The sequence below is a fragment of the Schistocerca piceifrons genome, chromosome 5 (assembly GCF_021461385.2).
Source record: "Schistocerca piceifrons isolate TAMUIC-IGC-003096 chromosome 5, iqSchPice1.1, whole genome shotgun sequence".
NCBI classification, from domain to species: Eukaryota; Metazoa; Arthropoda; class Insecta; order Orthoptera; family Acrididae; genus Schistocerca; species Schistocerca piceifrons.
This window is the reverse complement of record NC_060142.1, coordinates 396,014,692-396,035,792: the sequence shown is the minus strand read 5'-3', so window position 1 is coordinate 396,035,792 and position 21,101 is coordinate 396,014,692. Positions and strand designations below refer to the sequence as shown.

At 39.6% G+C, this 21,101-nt stretch overlaps 1 protein-coding gene across 2 annotated transcripts in view; it reads right to left on the bottom strand.

Annotated features, from left to right (window-relative positions):
- LOC124798462 (heterogeneous nuclear ribonucleoprotein L) overlaps positions 1-21,101 on the bottom strand; it is a 174,657-nt gene that overhangs the window by 79,576 nt on the left and 73,980 nt on the right. For both annotated transcript variants that reach the window (XM_047261890.1, XM_047261891.1), the window contains exons 4-5: positions 15,830-15,915; positions 13,885-13,981 (exon numbers count right to left, since the gene is read on the bottom strand). In XM_047261890.1, the coding sequence (XP_047117846.1) occupies positions 13,885-13,981; positions 15,830-15,915 (183 nt within the window). The remainder of the gene's footprint in view (positions 1-13,884; positions 13,982-15,829; positions 15,916-21,101) is intronic.

Sequence of the window (21,101 nt, the reverse complement as noted above, 5' to 3'; positions counted from 1 at the left end):
ATTAATTAAACCGAACAAGCAATAAGCCTCCTAATTCAGGCGATAGCAAGGAAAGGTGTTTATCATTCTCAATAACCGCTTTTTCGCAATAAAGAACAGCGGCAATTGTTTCTTTCCTATTGTACTTCGACGAAACGTAATTCATAATCATACCAACAGTGTTTGTCCGTATTTTGCTTGATATGTTACAGACCTCCAGGAGATACATCAAATGACGAGTTACGTTAGCGTACTGGGTAAAGTTTATGGCTGCTAAGCAAAAGGTTGCGAGTTCAAACATTGTCCGGTGCTTAAAATTTTCTTTATTTAAAAACAATATCGAAGTGTCTTATTTCATGAATTTTATTCGTTTGAATGTATTTTTTTGAAATTTCTAGTAGCAACTAAAATCGACCATATGGAAAGTATACGTTATGGACTTTTACCTCTGCAAACTCTTCAAAATTTCGTGAAATGGTTTACTACATCTAATGCTGCACAATGACAATTTTGTTTCGATGTTCAATGCAGTTATTTATGGGGGAAGGCATCGGTCAAGAAGATGTGTAAAAATCGAATTTCTGGGACAAATAGTTTTTCTGAAATAGAATGATGTGTGTCAAAGCAATCTAAACACCATGTGTGTGCACACGCGAGCAGTGCAATGATAAAATCGCGCACATCGCGGAATGCTGAGAGCACACGTCTGTAGCAGCGAAAGGGTTAATGCGGCCGTGGTGGCTTTACTTCATAAACTGCGCGCTCCCCCTAAACGTTAAGTTCGCGAACTATACTATGGCATTGCTTCCCTTGGCGCGTACAACTGGCAACGCAGCAATCTCCCGCGTCTGGGCGGGCATGTGCGAACCGCCAAGATAAAAGAATTGAACTATAGTGTTGTGTCCTGCATGCATTTTCAGCCTCATGACTGATTGAAAACGCCAGAAAATTGACGATTAAAAGTTGCCCACTGCAGTTGTATTCATGCACTACAGGGCTAAGATCAGTTCAGTGCGGATGGGTCTAACGGAAAATGTGCTCGGATAACACTTAAGGTGGCCGGTCGCATAAAGCGGAAATACGGGCCCCAGTCACAGTCCGGTAAGAATTTTGTCGCCGATGAATTTATTTCAGTGCCCGATTCGGCCGGTATCCATGGATAACTCCTGTTAAATCAATTTCTTAGGGGCCTTATCCAAACCCCAAGCCAGACTCTCCCTGCGATGAACATTTGCGCATAGAACAATTACGGTAAGTTGAACTTTTAAGCTACACAATCATCAACTTTTGAGCGCCAGTCGTTCTAACCAACTGGTATTCGCTGTCAGATTCTTGATCGTGTTCAATGTTAGCAACGAGCTTCATATTCTTACACTTCCATATGGTCTACTGTATTTCCGTGATATGTATTATTCACAATGGTTACTACCGTTGTAACGCTACGTTCATTATAGATGCAACTGCAATGCCTATTTTCTTGCGTGTTTGTAGTGGCTAACAATTACGATTACACTCACTATATTTGCTGGATTCTTTCTATCTCTCTCTGTCGCTGTTACGTTGACGGAATTAACTTTACTTGCCCCGAAAACTACAGACTGGCTAACTATCAATGTTGATGCGTCAGAGACGACTGCAATTTTTACAAGTTTCCCCGTCCAAATGGTATGTCTGGATCCACTAGACGTCGCACTGTCATTTTTCGCACGTGGAATTTGATACGACCAGTGTCGACTACAGCATTTGGTAGGTTTCGTACTAGTTCGCATAGAAATGTTTACGGTGACTAGAGGCGTTAGAAAAGGCCTGACCAAAGAGCGCTGCGCGAGCGCTACCGCTCCGACCGCGCTCCTGCTTCAGAGCCCAGCAGCAATTTGGAAGAACACAATGAATGCTGCAGCCGGACGTCGCTAAAGCTGAAAACTAGCCTTGTCCGACGATAGGCAGTTTGCTGACAATACTACTTGCGCTAAATTAAATTTACGTTCTGTATTAGGGGAACTATTGCATCTATGCCCTTGTCCAAGACAGAAAAAAGAAACTCGTTTAATGCTAAATGGGGATTTCCATACTTTTCGTATTGTTTAAAGCCAAGTACGGGGCTTAATACCCTATCACACATTTATGAGCTGGGAAAACGTTTATTGGAACGTCATTACATCACCAGCCACACAGTTGACATGATGCACTTGTTTTCTTAGGAACAACGGCATAACACTGATAAAAATTAATACTGTAGAAAAATCAGCTTCAAGACATGAAACATTTCCCACAACGCAAGGCAATGATTCGTGGATAGACTGGATACGTTCCAGTAATTGAAACATATGATTTCTCAGAGATTCGAAGGACAGTGCACGACTGAAGATGCGTTTAGATTTGAGAGACTGTTTTAGCTTTTCGCTGGTAATGCACCTTACTGCTTCCGCCTTGTGATAAGACGTACAGTGCAGCATCCTGCTCAACGATCTGTCTGTCCAATCCAGGAATTTACAAGACTATTTTTTGCCAAAGAATTTAAAAGACGTTACCCCAAGAGCAATATCCTCCACAGCGAAGACAAGCAGCTAATGTCATTTCAAGGTCTGAGTCAAGACTGTGTGCAAACGTTTTTTCTTCTCTTTTGAAACAAATTCCGTTAACGTTTGGGCTTAACAGATTTTAATCTGCGTACATCCTTCTGTGACTATCACGAACCATAATTCTGTAATACTGAATACTGTAAAATCAAAATACACCACAATGTAATGTTAAATGCCTTTATGCAATACTTTTTGTAGTTCTGCTCACTGTATTAAAGCTACCTAATCTATTATTTAATCAAGTAATGAAAAGTTATTGCTTTGGCAGAAAAATAAGAAGTTGAAAATTGACACGTGATAAAACACCTGCTTATAAAAATATGCTTCAATATTCGTCCTTTAAAGTAGTTGCACTGTGTTGCAAACACGTCCGCCTAAGTTTCCCGTATGTTCAGCCTCCGGAATAAAGCCGTCTCACTCAGAGCTGCTCGGAATAGCACAGTGGTGAGGGAAGCAGGAGCGCTCTGCCTGACGATGGGATACGTAACAGCTTTCAAAACAAAAATTCTGGAGGCACGAATGTTCTAAAAACGCAGGGCATTTTCATTAGAACCCCGAGAAAACGGATTTCTTTCCCTATGACTTCAAAAAGCTATATAACCGCAATAAAAAAATTAGAGCACTAGGACTACCCAAAACGTTGATTCCATTCAATACACCTTATCCGTATCGCAGTCGAGTTACTAGGATAGGGTGTTTTTGGTTTTGAAATAAAAAAAGTTACTGCGTAAAATAGTATAAAAATGAATTATAAATGACTTAAAACACACACACACACACACACACACACACACACACACACACACACACGTGTAAGAGCAAACAAAAGCACAAAACTGAGCAGTAAGAGTATTCAAAAAGAAAATGCGCGGTAAAGAAACTATCGATAAACAGGTCGCGACAGACTACCTCATTTCTAAAGCCTTCGATACGCATATTGCTTAAAAACGACTTTCGGGAGAAATACTTCCGACCAATGGCAAAAAATTTTTCTAAACGAAGTTCCTATGTTTGACGACACTTAAATAAAAATCTGGAGTCTCCCGCCCAGGCAGGCGTGTGATGGCAATTTTTGTATTTTTTAAAGTATGTGCCTCATTTCCATCAACAGCAGGATGTCTAAGCCATCCAGATCTGCAGATGTTTTACAGACACTTCTAATTTTATCTGTGTATTGCATTTAATTTTGAAGCAAACAATATCTAAATTAATGCCAGTTAAAAGAAGTTTCGAACTACTGAGATCTCATTCTCGCATCTACACTGACAAAAATCCTGCGTTTTATTGTATTAATATTAACTGAAAGTTAAACTTCGAAAAGGAAAAAAGTGTGTGCGAGTTGCAGTATCAACAACTGAAACAGAGAATGAAAGAACAATCCTTATGAGAGTAAAATTAACGTGAAATTAAAAAAAATTGAAGTCTGTTCCCAAGTGCACTTCGAATCAAAATGTACCGTTGGTTAACATTCAATACCATTATGTTCTGTGCTTCTTTCGTATTTCACCACCTCCATTTTGACGTAACACAATCTTGTATGGCGTGGTGGTTTTGCAGTGTGCGATCCATTAGCTTGCTTGACCGACTTGCAAACTGTGTCACCATCTCACTTGACAGCAAATTATGAGGATGGAAACATCTTACAGCAGCTGAAGACTTATGTAGTGGAAGTTCGTATGAGTTAGGCTTGTATCTTTCAATACCACATAACAGGGATGAGTGATCCTTATGATAGGCTTTAATTATTTAATTCAGAAACTAAAACTTTTCTCTCTTTACAGCCGATCTGGCAGACTGAGGGCACCAAAAGCTACCGTCTTTCGTCGTCATTGATGAAGTTGGTTTATGTAATTAGAGTTAAAAACAAGAGAAATTTATGAGGAATTTTGGAATATTGTAACCTGATTGGTGTGTTGCTCTAAAAGTGTCGAAATGTTTCTGTTGATAATGTTTGGAGAACGTGGCACAACACTGCTATTAACCAACAACACTCACTATACCCTAGAGAAGCGAGAAATGCATGTAGTAATTGCGTGCACTGAATGCTCTGTTTGTTCATGAGAACCACAGAGACGACATCGGCACTCAGGATGATGTATTCCGTGTTCTTAGGATGGCATCTGATATAGTTCCACAATGTCTGTCATCGTCAGATTTAAACTAATTAGCACCTGACGTTTACGGTCCGTGCGCCGTTGTGTCAAATACGTCTACAGGCGGCGGCGATAGTGCATCATTCTCTGCAGCGATGGAAGATAAAGCCTATCTCCGACAAAAAATCAAGTAAAAATCTTAAATTCACGTACAATTTAGACCTCATGGAGTCTAGCATATCAAATAGCTGTTCTTTATTTTAATTATCGTCAAAGTGATCTCTATGTTTTTCGAAGGGATGAAATTTTGCCGTTCGTAAACGGCTTCAAATGTATGAACTCAGATTTCGGAAACTATTTAATACGGGAAACCACTTTTGTGTTCTTTACGAAAATATGTCCCTCTGACACCAAAATACCTCGCTCAACAATGGATCTTTCGTAACGTTTGTACTGCACTGCGTTTCCTGTATATAAGCTTCTGAAAACTGCTATTTTAAGCAATTATGTGATATGTGAATATTTGACTCGCCACAAACAGGAAGTTTAAAATTATGTAAAATCTGAAATTCACTATGAAATAGCTCTCAGTAATATCTCTAAGTACGTCAAAAATCTTCCTTGTTCCATTACGTAGTTTTGGTGAGTTTTCTGAGTAATATGATCGGAAATCCTATTATAAGTCCAAGGCAGTGTAATGGCATTCCTGGTACTGGCAAATTAGAAGTTCTGTTGGTGAAGTTCACACTTTCTTGGAAGTTCACCATCGTGTCCATAGAATTAGATATTCTCTTTTCACTGGGAATTTTCTTGTGAATATTGAAGTTGATATCGTAAGACAATATTTTTAGTTGCCAAAATTGTCCTTTCAAATAACGAGTCCCGAATGGTACAGATGTGAACAATGTTCGGGTAATTTTGTTCGAAGAGTTCGTTGCCAGTGGTGCCTATGTTAGAGAGGTCACTTGAGTTTAATGAGGCCAGTCGTCTGGTCAGTAAGATGTGTGCTGTTCGTGTCTCGTTTTTTCGCTGTTCTTTTTATTTTCACAGTTTTGCTTCAGAACTAGCGAGACCACCTCTTACGTTTTGGCATTGTCTAAAATATAAATCAAACTTTTCATTAACAGATACACTAAGTTCACTTTGCACACTATTTTCGATTTGTGTGCGTCACTTTATCACTGACTACTCACTCTTCGCTTCACTGTTTGTTTTTATTCACTTACTGCACTACTTTTTTGGTTCCTTCGTCATTGACAAGACCCTGGACGCTCGAATCCACAGGTCGCAAGACAGACCTATCCTTTGGTCCGAGGCGCAGTAATCTAAGCAGAAGGCTTCTTATTCCTCCTCAGTCTTCTCTGGTTGATGATGGTGGGTCTCCCTTGATGGATTGTCCTGGTGTTTTACTTGTGTAGAAAGAAACCATGGCACGGTGGGTCTTGCTTCATACACCCCTACCAATGGGTAGCCCTACCAGTAGTGGATTCCAGAAAATACAAGAAAGCTTCGAATGCTCACAAATACTGGGACGAGTTTGAGTTTTAGCGGCACGCACATTGTACACATACTTTCATAACGAAGTATCTACAAACGCTGGTGTTGCGTTTATTATTGAAGTGGAAGAAATTTTACGATCCAGAAGAGATTCGTGTCACTGCACATCTGAATTACATGCTCGGAAATATTTATTTCTATATAAAATGAAATGTATTAAAAATGTAATCAAACTTCCCATAAGGATGTGACGTCAGCTGCCTCGACAGTATTCCTTACAAGGGAACCTCCCCATCGCACCCCCCTCAGATTTAGTTGTAACTTGGCACAGTGGATAGGCCTTGATAAACCGAACACAGATCAATTGAGAAAACAGGAAGAAGTTGTGTGAAACTGTGAAATAATAAGCAAAATATACAAACTGAGTAGTCCATGGGCCACATAGGCAACATCAAGGAGCACGTGAGCTCAGGAACGCCGTGGTCTCGTGGTAGTGTGAGCAGCTGAGGAAGGAGAGGTCCTTGGTTCAAGTCTTCGCACAAGTGAAAATTTTACTTACTTTATTTTTGCATAGTTATATCTGTCCGTTCATTGACGTCTCTGTTCACTGTAATAAGTTTAGTGTCTGTGTTTTGCGACCGCATCGCAAAACCGTGCGATTAGTAGACGAAAGGACGTGCTTCTCCAATCGGAACCGAAAACATTTGATCGAAAGGACATAGGTCAACCGATTCCTCCACAGGAAAACACATCTGATATATTCTATACGACACTGGTGACGGCATGTGCGTCACATGACAGGAATATGTTGTCGACCCACCTAACTTGTACACTTGGCGAATGGGTAAAAAAGATTCTTCTACCTTGCCCGATTTAGGTTTTATTGTGGATGTGATAATCACTCCCAAAAAAGTGATGAAAACGTAAGAGTTTGTCACATAAACTGAAAATAAAAAATTTCAGTTTTCACTCGATGGAAGATTTGAACCAAGGACCTTTCGTTCCGCAGCTGCTCACGTTACCACGAGACCACGGCGCTCCTGCAATCCCAGTGTCCTTGATGTTGCCTATCTTCCCATAAACTACTCAGTTTGTATATTTTGCTTATTTTTTCACAGTTCCACACAACTACTTCCTGTTTTCTCAATTGATCTGTGTTCAGTTTTTCCAAGGCCTATCCAATGTGCCAACTTATAACTAAATCTGAGGGGGGTGCGATGGGGAGGTTCCCTTGTTAGTATCACAACACGAAAAAGAACTTTATTGGAATATATTGACAAACAAGATTTAAATGGAGATTCATTTAACTGCCCTCTCCAGGGTGGTTAGAAACAGTATGAAAATCCTGTAAAAGGGTGTTGCAGGGGAGGATGTGCTGTGAAATAACTTAAGAATAAAATTCGTTACGCTGCGCAGTTTACAAGTTATTTTGCATTGAAGATACCAATCAGGTCGGAGCGCGCGTAATTTCCGGCAACGTGCCAGGGGCGGTGTCGCCAAATGTCTTCGTTGGTTCGGTCTCACACCAAACTAAGTTTATGCTACCGTAACTTAATCATTTCCGGAAAAGGCACAGTTTAACGGGTAATATGAACATTTAAATAAGTGGTAATTCAAACAACGACGGATGTGTGTGCATTGTAGCATTTCAGAGCGTGCAAGTGCTTTAACTTTTGCGCCCAATGATATGGCTGCTAGCTTCAATGCTAAATGAGTATGAAATGAGCAACGTACATAACCTTTTTCTGAAAAAATTAGTTCTCAGCACAGCCTTCCCTGTAAAACCCTTACAAGTTTTTCTCATTGTTTCTGATCACCCTGGGTACTAGTCGGACAATCTGAAAACAGGTGTGACTCAAGACAGCTAGTGGAAATAACGGCGTCTTGCTCGTAGTGAGATGTCTTCAATGCACTGTTTTAATATACTTTCATTATTCGATGCTTTTATGTCACTTATGTTTTACTACATTTTGAGAGCCTTCAGTGTCACTTTTTCAAATACATTTTGTAGACAGCGTTCGACTTGAGCCAACATTTTATTTTCTATAGCAGTATGTCGTTCGTCCTGAGCCGAAATTAGTTCTGTTCCATGGAAGTGGAAATGGTAGGGATACAGTCTGTATATTTTGCAATTTCATCTGCAAAAGCGAGTGAATACTTTGGCTTATGTTGCAACCCAAGTTGTTATAATTCTGCCCTTTTCAAATTACTGTCCGCCATTATGTAAGTTTCTCGACCTAGCAATTTTTTTCCCTCACTGCTTTTGTGGGTACCTTTCACTTCGAATGATATGGAGCAATGTCTATTACAAATCGAGTTTTTTTTGTCAAGTTTCGAAGAACGGTGTCTTCAAACCGTTTTACGAAAGTTTCGTGGTTCATCTCTTCATGGTAGTCGCAGGTTCTGAACTGAGTAACAGCAGACAATTAGAAACGAAATCTTTTGAAGTTCCAGCATGCACTACTGTCATTTTCTATCCTTTACCTATCTGAGCTGCTATACTATAGCTGATTATATCATCTACAAGCATTTTTTTTTCTAATCCAATCTGTGTCTTGCATTTACGGATGTTCCATTATGCCAAGCAATATCAAAATTAGTTTCTACTAAGTACCTGCAGTACAGACTAATATCTTTGCTTCTATTAACTATTTGCCACAAGTAAGATTTGTAACTGAATCTTAGCTTTTTTCATAGTTTTTAGCAAGGACGAAACAGGTCCACTGCTACCAGGCGGCAGACTGCTGTGTCCGATATCTTTACTGGAAAAATTGCGTATGATTCACGACACATTGCATCTTCCTGAAGAAACTCAAGTTGTGACAGTCTTCTCGAGATGGCTCTTTTTCCCATGCGTCGCCTATTTCGATGATTCGCTTTGGTTGTCCTTTCGCGAATTTCTCCTTTCTAATTCTTATTACTGACTGATTGCTGATTTACATATCAGCTGCAGTTCTCTTCCTCTGTTTATCCTAATGAACGCTAAACTCGCCTCCATCCCGTCTCATAAATTTCCCTTCAATGAAAATACCAATCCACGCGACTGACCGTTTAATGAAGCCGTGTCCGTTTTTTTGAAAGTGTCCTTGCAGGTGCAGCCTCTGTCTGCCCCTTTTTCTATTACTATCAATCATTGCAAGGCATGTGAAGCCCAAAGTTACCCGAATTTCCTACTACAACATCTCACTGAAGACTGGGCAGAACAACGCCTTTAGGGTAGCCCAGAGGCAATGGCAAAAGGAGTGGAAGCCTGCAGTACCAGGCTCCCATTGACGTACACTGAGGTAACAAAAGTCATCAGATACCTCCCAATATCGTGTCGGACCACCTTTCCACGGAGTAAAGCAGCAACTATGTGGCACAAACTCACCTAAGACGTTGGGAGTGCCCTGCAGAAATACTAAGCTACGCTGCCTTTAAAGCCATCCGTAATTTCGAAAGTGTTGCTTGGGCAGGATTTTGTGCACGAACTGACCTATAGCTTATGTCCCAAAAATGTTCGATGGGATTCATGACTGGCGATCTGAGTGAGCAAACCAGTAGCTCGAATTATTCAAAATGTTCCTCAAATCAAACGAGAACTACTGCGGCCCAGTGACATGAGCATCGTTATACATGAAGTCCATGAATAGCAGCAAATGGTCTCCAAATAGTCGAACATAACCATTTCCACTCTATGATCGGTTCAGTTAGACAAGAGGACCTAGTTCATTCCATGTGTATAGAGCTCACATCATTATGGAGCTGCCACTACTAGCTTGCAGTGCTTTGCCGACAATGTGGGTCTATGGCTTCGTGGGGTCTGCGCCATAATAGCCCTAACAATTAGCTCTTACAAACTGAAATCGGGATTCATATGACCATGTCACGGTTTGACAGTCATCTAGGGTCCAATAATGTGATCAGGAGCCCAGGAGAGGCGCTGCGAGCGATGTCGTGCTGTTGACAAAGGCACTCGCGTCGGTCGCCTACTGCCGTAGTCCATTAACGCCGAATTTCGCCGCACTCCCCTAACGGATACGTTCGTCATACATACACATTGATTTCTGCGGTTATTTCAGACATTGTTAGTGCTGACAACTCTAAACAATCCCGCTGCTCTGTCGGTAAGTCAAGGCCATCTGCCATTGCGTTCTGAGTGGTGAAATCCGGTATTCTCCGCTCGCTCTTGACACTGGATCTCGGAATATTGATTTCCTAACGATTCCCGAAATTGACTGCCCATGTGCCTAGCCCCAAATACAATTCTGCATTCAAAGTATTATTCCCGTCGTGCAGCCACAATCCCGTCGTAAAGCTTTTCACCTGAATCACGGGAGTACAAATGACAACTCCGCCAATGCACAGCCCTTTTTTCATCTCGTGTAACTTCCAGCCCACTACCTGTGAAGTGACAATTAGTTCAAAATCTGACATCACTATAAAAAAATAAGATCTTTTCGAGTATCGGACCAGATTCGTCCTTTGAGATGCCCAGCATGTGTCAATGTGTATTCAAATTGTTACCACATTGCAGCGAGCATATCTTGTGATGCAGCTTCCACTGCTGCTGGAATGCTATGTCTCCATTGTTGTTGGTAACTAAGGCACATAAACAGGGCCTTTTATAACACTCCCCCTCCCCCACAAGAAATAATTACACACAGATCCGGCGACCTTGGAGGCCATTGAAGTGAAGCTGAATCATTTGGTCCAGTGCGACCGATCCATCGTTCAGTAATTCTTTGACTTAAAAATTCCCGCACTTCCAGATGCCAGTGCTACTACACTAGACTCTCGCTACTCCGGCCATTCCTGTCACATTGGATGCCGGATTAGCGGAAGTGCCGGTATATTAAGTGTCTGAAATTTATTGTTTTTATTTATTTTGAAAACACACGGGATATAGTGTACTGTACTTTATGAAACCCAAGGAGAGAATTTTAAAAAGAGGATATACATTATTAAATCCGAAAATACATTAATTTTCATAGAAAACTTAGTCCTTGAGTGTATACTGTACACCAGGGCTTCCCAACGTGTGGTCCGCGGACCCCTTACGGGTCCGCCGGCTCTTTCTAGGGGTCCGCGGCCACCCTTCACCAAATAGTGTAAAATAGTGAGTAAAATTATTGAATAAAAATGTGAAAATCAAATTCATCACTATTTTTCCCGTGTAAAAAAAGTGTACTTTTACTTCAGGTCGTATTCCCAAGCAGCCTTTGCGTTTCGTAAGTGAGGACGCATACACAGTTTAGTGCCGGCGAATGTGGCTTCTCTGATCGACTGTTTCGCAACAAGACGGGGGTCGTTTGTGCGGCCGATTTTTGACCTTCCAAGTTGTTTTTCATTCATCTCTAAACCAAAGACTATTGATACTTCGGTGTGTGTGTGGGGGGGGGGCATTGGGAACAGACTAGGGGTCCACCATGGATTTTCGACTAAAGAAGGGGTCCACCAGCTGAAAAGGTTGGCAAGCCCTGCTGTAAACAATTATACAGTCTTATCATTCACTATGAAACATGTCCCTAACTCATTAACAGAATCTTCCGTCGGTTCTTGGTAGAACAACATTATAATAATAAATGAAAAGCACCAGTTTGCTTTTGTTCTACAATATTTTTATTGCTAACCGGTTTTCGGCTTATAAGGCCATCTTCAGACATTTACTGAAGAAGGCCTTACAAGCCGAAAACCGGTTAGCAATAAAAATATTGTAGAACAAAAGCAAACTGGTGCTTTTCATTTATTATGTCCCTAATTTTTAACTGTCTCAATGATGATACGCGACAGTGGCATGCTTTATCACTCAACCACTTTACAAGCATACATCGGTACTGCATGTATCTCGTTGTTGCATAATATATTCCAGGAAGACCTCGGTAGCTTCAGCACGAGTAGTGTGAGGAATAATCATGTCCTCTCCTGTGTCTTCATTACTTTCCATCATTACTTCCTTGCATGCTTTTGATTATTTCTTCATCTGTTAAAAGTTTGGTTCGTATCACAGTTTTCCGCATTCAGCCACTTTGTAACATCTTCATCAATTTCTTCTTCTCCTGGAAGGTTGTGGAACATGTCAGTGTATAAAGTAATTGATAATTCCGAATTGACTGGCTCATCGCTGTCACTCTCTACTGGATCAAACTAGGCATCAATGGATGGCCACAATTTTCTCCAGCTCTTCATTATGGTAGTGCTCTCCACTTTATACCATGCTTCGGCTGCTTAGAAAACATCACTATGCTAATTGCTTTCCACGCCTTCAGCATAGTCTCTATAGTCCTTCACTTTCGTTCAGCAAGAAGACGAGAAGTGAATGTCGATAACGACGTTTAATTGATTCCAAAATTCCCTGGTCCATAGGCTGAATGAGGGGTGTAGCAATGGGTAGGAATAAGATTGCTTGTATACCATCGGATTTAAGAAAAACATCTTAAGGATGACTGGGAGGATTGTCAATTGTAAGGATAGCTTTCAGTAGAAGCTTTTTCTTCTTTATCTCTTTTCTCACTGCTCGTAAAAACGTTTCATGAAACCACCGAGAGAATATTTGTCCACCCACGCTTTCTTCTGAGCGCAATACTGCACTAGTTAAGTGCAGGTACAGTATTCATGTCTGTGTTTAAAACAACGTGGATTTTGGGATTTTTCCCATCACCATAAGCTATAGTTTATGACTCCCATTTGCATAACAACACGCTATTAATGTTGCGCGCTGTTTCCGTTGCTTGTAACCACGAACTGCCTTCTCGTTCTTAGCAGCTAATGTTTTTGAAGGAAGTATCTTGTAAAAGAGTTCTGTTTCATCAGCATTATACAACGCATCAGCAGTTAAATCTTCCTCTATTGTCTTCAGTATCTTTCTCACAAACTCCTCAGCATCCTTATCGTTAGCTGAGCGACTTTCCCCGGTGACTGTCAGCTGCCGAATCCCATGTCGTTTTTCCAGTTTGATAGCCAACTTTCGCTCGCTGCAAACAAGTTACTACCGCCAAATTGTTTGTTAAATGCAGCTGCTTTTTCTTTTATAATCGGGCCATTGGTTGGACTTCGTTTACTGCGTTGTTGTATGAACCAGCTTTAAACAGCTACGTCCAGTTCATTCTAATTCTTTCGCATAACCTTCCGTTTTCACAACTCACTATCCATTTGTGTTGAGTACTGTCGAATATATAGTTGCTCGTCCAACATTGACCTCTGCATTTAAGGCTTTCTGCTAAGAACCTCGATTGAAGCTATCTAAAATTTCGAGTTACTGCTTTAAGTCTAGCGTAACATATTTCCTTTTAAAAGACATGATTCCGAACTGTAAAGAAAGCTACAATTTCAAATACAGTATAGGAAGCATTGTTTAAGTAAGCATTGTTGCTCACGATGATTCATTGTGCACTTATTTTTCGATGTAGACCGGACTACTGAGGGCCTGATTAGCGAGTCTACTGTACTTACAGGAACCAAGTAAAACTAGAGAGTTTGTTCTTTTCAACAGCACATTATTCACGCACATGTCTCAAATAACGTAACAGTTATGATTCTTTTAAGTCGGGTGGTTCTTTTTGATACACACAGGAAACTGCGTACACTACAACCAAAAATATCACATAAACCTAACACTGAGTTGTTCCAGGTTGAAGCAAAATTTAGTCCAGAGAGAACATTACTTCAAAACATACAAATATTTTTGTAATGCTTAATCAAGTAAAATACAACCTTCCACCAAACTGCATTAAGAAATCAGAAGTAACACTTACCTTCGCAAAATCTATCTTCAACGTACAGCAACCTGAATAAATATCGGCACCATTCAGAGCTTCTTTGGCTCTTTTTGCCGATTCAATGCTGTCAAACGTGATGCATTAAGGAAATAAACACGCAAAAAGCAATAAATTTCATTATTATGTATAATTCTATATTTAGAACTTCCACATGTTCATTAAAAATGCCCACATAACATACTTCCCTTATTTTGCATTTACCTCTCACAACTGTCATGAAAGGCATTGATATCTGAGGTAGGCAACAACTCCTCCCCCTTTCTCCTACATCATTACCCTCTTCGTGATGATTCTCCAATCGTTCAGTGATACCTTTACTTGTTAATTCTCATCTAAATATAAGCTAACTTTAAATTCAAGGGCTGAACCTATTTGGAATAAATTGTCACTTCACTTTTCAGGTATTTTCTTTTTTCTGTAGTGATTTGTACGACGTACTGTAAAAACGAAGTCACTCAGCTGACAGTGTCAAGTTAAGGCGGAGAGCATACGCGGCGCTTCTTTTTATAGCATCAAGCTAAATTATCACCCTAGATCAGAACAACAAAGTGAGACGGCTAGCTGTTTGCAGGACATATTACGTTAACAGCCAATCAGAAATCACCTTGGTCACACCTGTCCTTTTCACGTTGCGATATAGTTAAGATATTTCAGGAGCAGTTTACAACAGATGGCTGTCCCTTGCGGCTGGTAGCGTCACTATTGTGAATCGTTTCCACGAAGTGCTTGACGGCTGTTAAAGAACGCAAAAATCAAAGTATTACGTTACAGCCAAGCAAACTCAATGCTGCACGTTAATTGTGTGTTGTGATCACTGTTATTCTGATCCATTCAAACGCTTTTCGGTAGGAATCCGAAGACTTACCCTGTTAGTGTTCTCTTGTCGCTGCCACCCTTTGATTTCGGCCATTGGAGTAGTATTGCAGTCATTTATGTGCAAGGCTATCCCAAATTTGATTATGCGCGTGAAATAACTGAAGAATATGTAATGTTTACTGCGCAATAAATCATTTTGAACACACAACACACCAACGGACCTACCAAGATCCATAATCGTTCATTATCAACTATCATTACAGTATTACATTACGACGTTTGCCATTCAGAAGTATCTTATGCTGATCTATTTCTTTCAATAATTCTCGTTATGTTCAACGGAACCTCAATCTCCAATATACAGCAAGGGCATCTCACTATATCCTACACATTTGCGCCTTTATATATTGCGGACAAGCCTCAACAGCGACAGTGCTGACAAGCTACCAAGCTGTAACCGTCCTTTAATTTCGTCTCCCAGGGAAGGCACGAGGAAACATGAACATGGCAGATGCCTGCCGAGAACAGACAGCACGTATTTGTATGGCTGTCTCCGGCCAAATGTGAGCGTTGGAACCAGCGGTTACATTTATCACAGAGTAGCGACGATAGCCTTAACATACTCAGTTTTAAAAGTGACATGGAAAAAATTTGATACACAGCTAAATCGCATGACATTACACAATACAAACATTGAAAGGAAAAGCTCTCGGAATCTAAAATCGTTTGAGCGATCTATGCATCTGCAATACAACATATGAATTGCAGGAGAAAGCTAGCAATAATACTCAGTGCATATGTACTACTTCTGAATAATTACACTTCGAGTAAAATAACTTTTTTCTTCCTAGAATTGCGTTGCTTGTCTGATAGTACATGGAGAACCTCTTGACTTACATGATTATGTTATCAGAGCTTTGAGTTACCGGACGAAACCAGTTCAATGGACTTCTTTTCTTTTCAACAGTTATTTCTAAATAATTTTTTATTGTGTGTTGGACGTGAGGGCCGCCTGCCTGCTCAATTTAAAACCATCCATATCCATTACGTAACCTAAGTGTGGTAGTTTATCATTAAAGCAAGTAATATATGCAGTAAAGGATATTCCACCATAGCTTGAACACCGTTCTTCTTGAATATCACAATGCGAAGCACTTGGCCGCTGGGTGAGCAAATGGTGTGAAGCACTTCCTGCAAAAAAACAAAGAATGTTCATTATAATCAGCGCTGACACTGCTATGCAAATATGAATTTTTAAAAAAATTACTAAAGTCATGAATGGTGAAAGTTTTGAGTTTCACGATTAATGGCTCTGGCGCATTTGCTATTAGTTTCGCTCTTTTCAATGTCCCGAGTTTCTTCGAACAAAGTCACAGCTGATACCTCATCATGAAACAAAGCTGGATGCTTCTTCGGTTTGCGAAGATCAGTTAGACAGAGAGAGAGAGAGAGAGAGAGAGAGAGAGAGAGAGAGAGAGATTAGTCGTATTTTATTATTAGATTAAGCGTTGCAAAATGAATATACAACCATCTAGCGCTGGATACAAATACGTAAACTCGCTGCTGCGGCTTTATGATATGTTTTGAGGGAAGCGGCCTTCCAGGAAGAACGACTGTACAGGATGACTATCTTACCTGTATAAAAGCGCATAGCAGCGACCGGTGGTTATTTTCTGTTCGTGTACATTTATGACGTTATTTACATCATCTTAATTCCTAATGCGGAGAGTGCTGAAACGGTTTTCATGGAATTTTTCCTTCCAAAAAATTATTATATGTAACTTTCTTACCCTCTTCAGTCCACTTCTTTCCTGTTTTCTTTGTTTGCTGATATTTCTGGTTTCTGATTTCTCTTTTGTTCTGCCTGTCACTTCTTTTGTAGAGATGTTTCGCTTCTTGTTTTCTTCTGTGGTTTCCTTTACCCATCAGGCTTTCACTGTACTAGTCTTCACTGTGATGATTGTCTTGGTTCTCTTTTCGTTAATCATTCATGTCCCTTTTTCTTAATTCTTCTTCAATCTCCGTGATTTTCGTGCTTTCCTTGATTACTGTATCTGAGGCATTTAAGACCTCTTAACACTAGAGTACTACAGTGTGAATTTGGTACTGATGTAAATACTTTTTAATGTACGGGTTCTGTCTCAGTCTGGATGCTTTTGGCAGTTTTGTGACCCTTTCTTCATGGGATGATGAGTTCGGTCTCGTTTTTAAATTAGTTATTAATCACCGTATTTCATATAGTTTGGTGGAAAATGAACACGCTATAAACATGTCTGCGCAATATGTCGCCACTGATTTTACAAGCCCACTGATTTTACAAGCCCAATGCGGAAGCGTCTGAATAGCTTTGTGGTACGGTGTGTGCAGGTTTTACGTACGACAGTTATTGGTAGAGAAGCAGCTTGTTCAGTTTGGAGGCTTGCTACACCGCCATCGCATTACTTTCATTGCAGCCGTCGTCTTGTCTTAAGGAGCGTTTGGATAGCGAAGTAATGATTATGAAAGTGCAGAAATACTCATTGCTGTGCAAAACACGGTGCGAATTACTTTTAAATATTAATTAAATATTCACTCACACCAAGATCTGATTCCTGCTTGTCATTAATTGCACCCCACTTTCCTCCCTAAATGGCTGCTGTAACTGTCCGCAACTATTCTCTCCTTTTATCTGTGTTTTCGTACTCTTTCTGTACAGTTTTCCTCAGTAAGCATTTCAAATTTGGCCCAATTCTGTTTGTTTCTCAAGCAAGCATGGTTGTCACCTAGTCTGCTGCCTTCTTGTCATTCTGTTTTTAACATGATGTGGGCTGGAGTAAGCAAACTTCTCTTTAATACTTCTCCACTTCATACATTCCTGGATGTGACAGGTATCTCTAAATGCAAATCAGTGGCGCCCATCATGGAAAGACTGCTTCAACTTTCATTTGTATTGAAGGATATACCATAATTAGATTAAAATTCTAACCATCCCACCTGCCCCAATATCATCTTACAGCAGAAACATCTGCACTATGACGAGACATCAAATGCTGACATGGTTATATTGACAGGAGAATTTCTGTGAAGTATGAAATTATAAGTGCTTGAAAAGAAATACTAAGCAACTGGAGAGGGTTGTTTAGTGTCCAGTGGTCCTAGCCCGGACCATTCCAAACTGAATACAACTGCACAGATGGTCCCGACAGAAAAATTAATCTGTGCAAAGCCTGAACCCAATGCTTCAGGAGGATTTCATTAGAGGACTGTTGTGTGAGATACAGGAGAGTTAAGACAGCTTAAAACTGAAAATAGTAGTAATGAAAGGAAGACTTGTCATACATTCAATACTTTGTGCACTCAGAACTCAAAAAAGTTCTCACGCTCTATCATCCATCGGTTGTGTGCTACACGATTTTTCAACCATTTTTGACCATAATAATTTTTTGAAAAACTCAGTAGGCCTATACCGACTGCTCTTTTAGTAGTCCCATAGAGAAGTTGCTAGTTATCAATTCTAGAAGTAGCAGCAGTTGCTTATAAGTATTTGTGCACAATATTTTTGCCAATATTTTTGATAAATGCGGTATGACTGCCTTTAATAATGCCTTAGAGAAAATACTTGTTATCAAGTACTATCACATCAAAAAATTTGTGCATACATTGCTACGTTGATTAATACTATTACCTGCAATTAAGCTTGCTTACATTTTATTAAGAAGAGCAGATTTTATTGTACTAGGAAAGATTTATATTGTTTAGGAGACCCTATGGATAAGGTTCAGAAATGAACTTTAATACTAATGTCAAATATTCACAATCATTTTAACAAATGCATTTTGTATGACAAACTGAACACGCTTTATTGCAGTTACATTTATTAATTTAATTATCTAGTACAATATTTCCTAAAAATTCTGTTGAAGTATAACAGACCATTTAATGCATTCTGATTGCAACTAAATTTGCAGTCTTCAAAGAAAGCTAAAACAATATTTCATGTAATCACAAAAGGCTTTTCTTCTTGCCAGGCTTTGCTAAGGTAATCAGCTGCTGGTTAAGCTTTTGACTATTTTGGTTGAAGCTGAAAAATCAGAGGGCAGTTGTTTTATCACCCAACTTTTAAAAGCAAATGTTAACATTTCCAATTCCCTTGTCGTGTCAAGGCATTAGAATTGGAACTCAGATCTTCAGATAAGAATTGCTGTGGCTAGTGTCCTAGACCTTTGTAGTGGTGTTTCATGTGCAGTACTTTATTGTATTTTTACTATCTTATCGTTTGATTTTCCATTTCACCACATGGCAACTAACGTGGGTCTTTAAGTAAGCACTTTGAATATCTAGTTTGATTGTTTCCATCCCCACTGCTTCTTTTGCTAATTTATCAGCCAACTCATTACCTGAAATACTGGCGGGACTGCCAAGTGCAGAACTGTGCGAAGGGCATAAAGTTTGTCACGGGTGCAGATACCAATGGATTATCTGGATAACATTGTTCTCATGAAGTTGCTGCATAGCCATTATGTTTTGTAGTGCTGTATGTATGGTTATTATCTCTGCAGTATAAATACCACATAATTTTGGTAGAGAGCATTGTTCTCAATTCCTGTCATCTACATGAAAAAAAAGCACAAAACTTTTGGAACCACCAGTATAAGTGAGATTAAAATGATACTCTCTGATGACAGACGAACACACAGCAATAAAAACTGAGTGTTGTATTTCCTTTGGTGTCACACCCTAACTGCTGGTTGTGAAACATATAATGGAGAAGTTTGCAATTGACGAGTGCTGCTAGAAAGTGGTCTTCTTTAGGGCAGTTCATGAACAACAGTCATCGTATAGTGAAATAAAGACAGGATGACAGTGGTTTTTGGTAGACCAATTTTGATGGCGTTGTGTTTTCAGTAGTGGTAGTTCCATTTCTGCAAGTAGAGTATCAACCTGGCTCACGCTGAAAAGCTCCAGCTGCCAGACACACACCACCGTAGAGGTCAGTGTGTAACTATTTCTAGGGTTGATGGTGCTGCTGACTGATAAACAATGCTTTCATGCCAAAACGGGATAAAATGAGTGCTTTAAAAATGTTAAAACAACTTTATTACTACCCCAGTAGTTGTTAGTGATGTAACAAAAACAGACTTTGTTCATGTGAGAAATTCTGAGTTGTATATGTGATAACTCTATAATAAACTTACGAAGTACTGAGGGCTGCAATTCAAGTCTAATTTTTTCCCCGAATGGCAGCTCTGTGCTATCTTTTACTCTGATACTGCTGATATGTGGTTGCTGAGTGATTAATTTCCTTGCACTTATTCAGAACTCAACATGTTATCAGTAGTTCATCACATAAAATCATCATTACAAATAAACTGATAACCATATGTAAAGAATGACCACATCTATATAAAATTATATGTTGAGAGTCCGGAACCCTGTTAATTTAGGACATGTCATTTGCTTGTATAATAAAAACTTTAGTGCTTTTGCTGCTGATCTGACAGCTGCTAAGGCAGACAAATATCATTGTTCGATAGAAAACTTATGTTTATCAGAAATTTAAAATTTTAGTACTCCAACGAATTCCAACAGATGGACTTACGAGAAATATTCTGAAATGGTCGTACCTAAAGAGAATAATACAGCACAGGTGTGCTCTAAAAAAGGAGCTCAATTAACTCTAAAGAAATTTGACAACTAATTTAAGTCTCAAATCATATGGAGAACGGCGGATAATTATCTGCAGTAAGCCAAAGACAAAGCCACATCATTTGATTAATGGTTGTTGCTTTGCAAGGTTTATGAACAAAGAGGAATGGCAAGTCAGTTGTTAATTTGGAAAACTCTGCTAATGGTGGAATTTGAATCTGCAAGTAACTTGGTTGGTGATCTTTTCCTGCAGTTCTACAAAACATTTCTGCAGGGGCAGCCGTAATGATGATGAGGGAAAAAAACAACTGATACAAACTTATTTGTAGGGACTTTACTCCGTAAGATTAAGTTTGCAGGAACGAAGGTAAACATACAGCAGCTAAGTATGAGCAATGTAACAGGATCAGTTTTCCAAACGTCTTATTTTTGCAATTACTACAGTTGCTAAGTTTTGCAATCTGAGGGGGAAAAAAAATCCTAAACACTGGAAAGGTCCTTTTTTTGAGGAAGCAATTCATAAGCAAGTTCAGCTTGTGTGTTTTAGTAACGTTTCAACTTCTTTCTTTACTCGCAGATTCTACACAGTGCTTTAACTCTCTTAACAATACATACAAAATGGTTTCACTGATCAGCAGCAGTAGCAGCATGATGTACAAGTCATTTCATTCAATCATAAAAATATCTTCACAAGTGCAGAATACTTTGAAGTAAACATTGCATTCTGTTCCTTTAATAGCCATTGGCTCAGT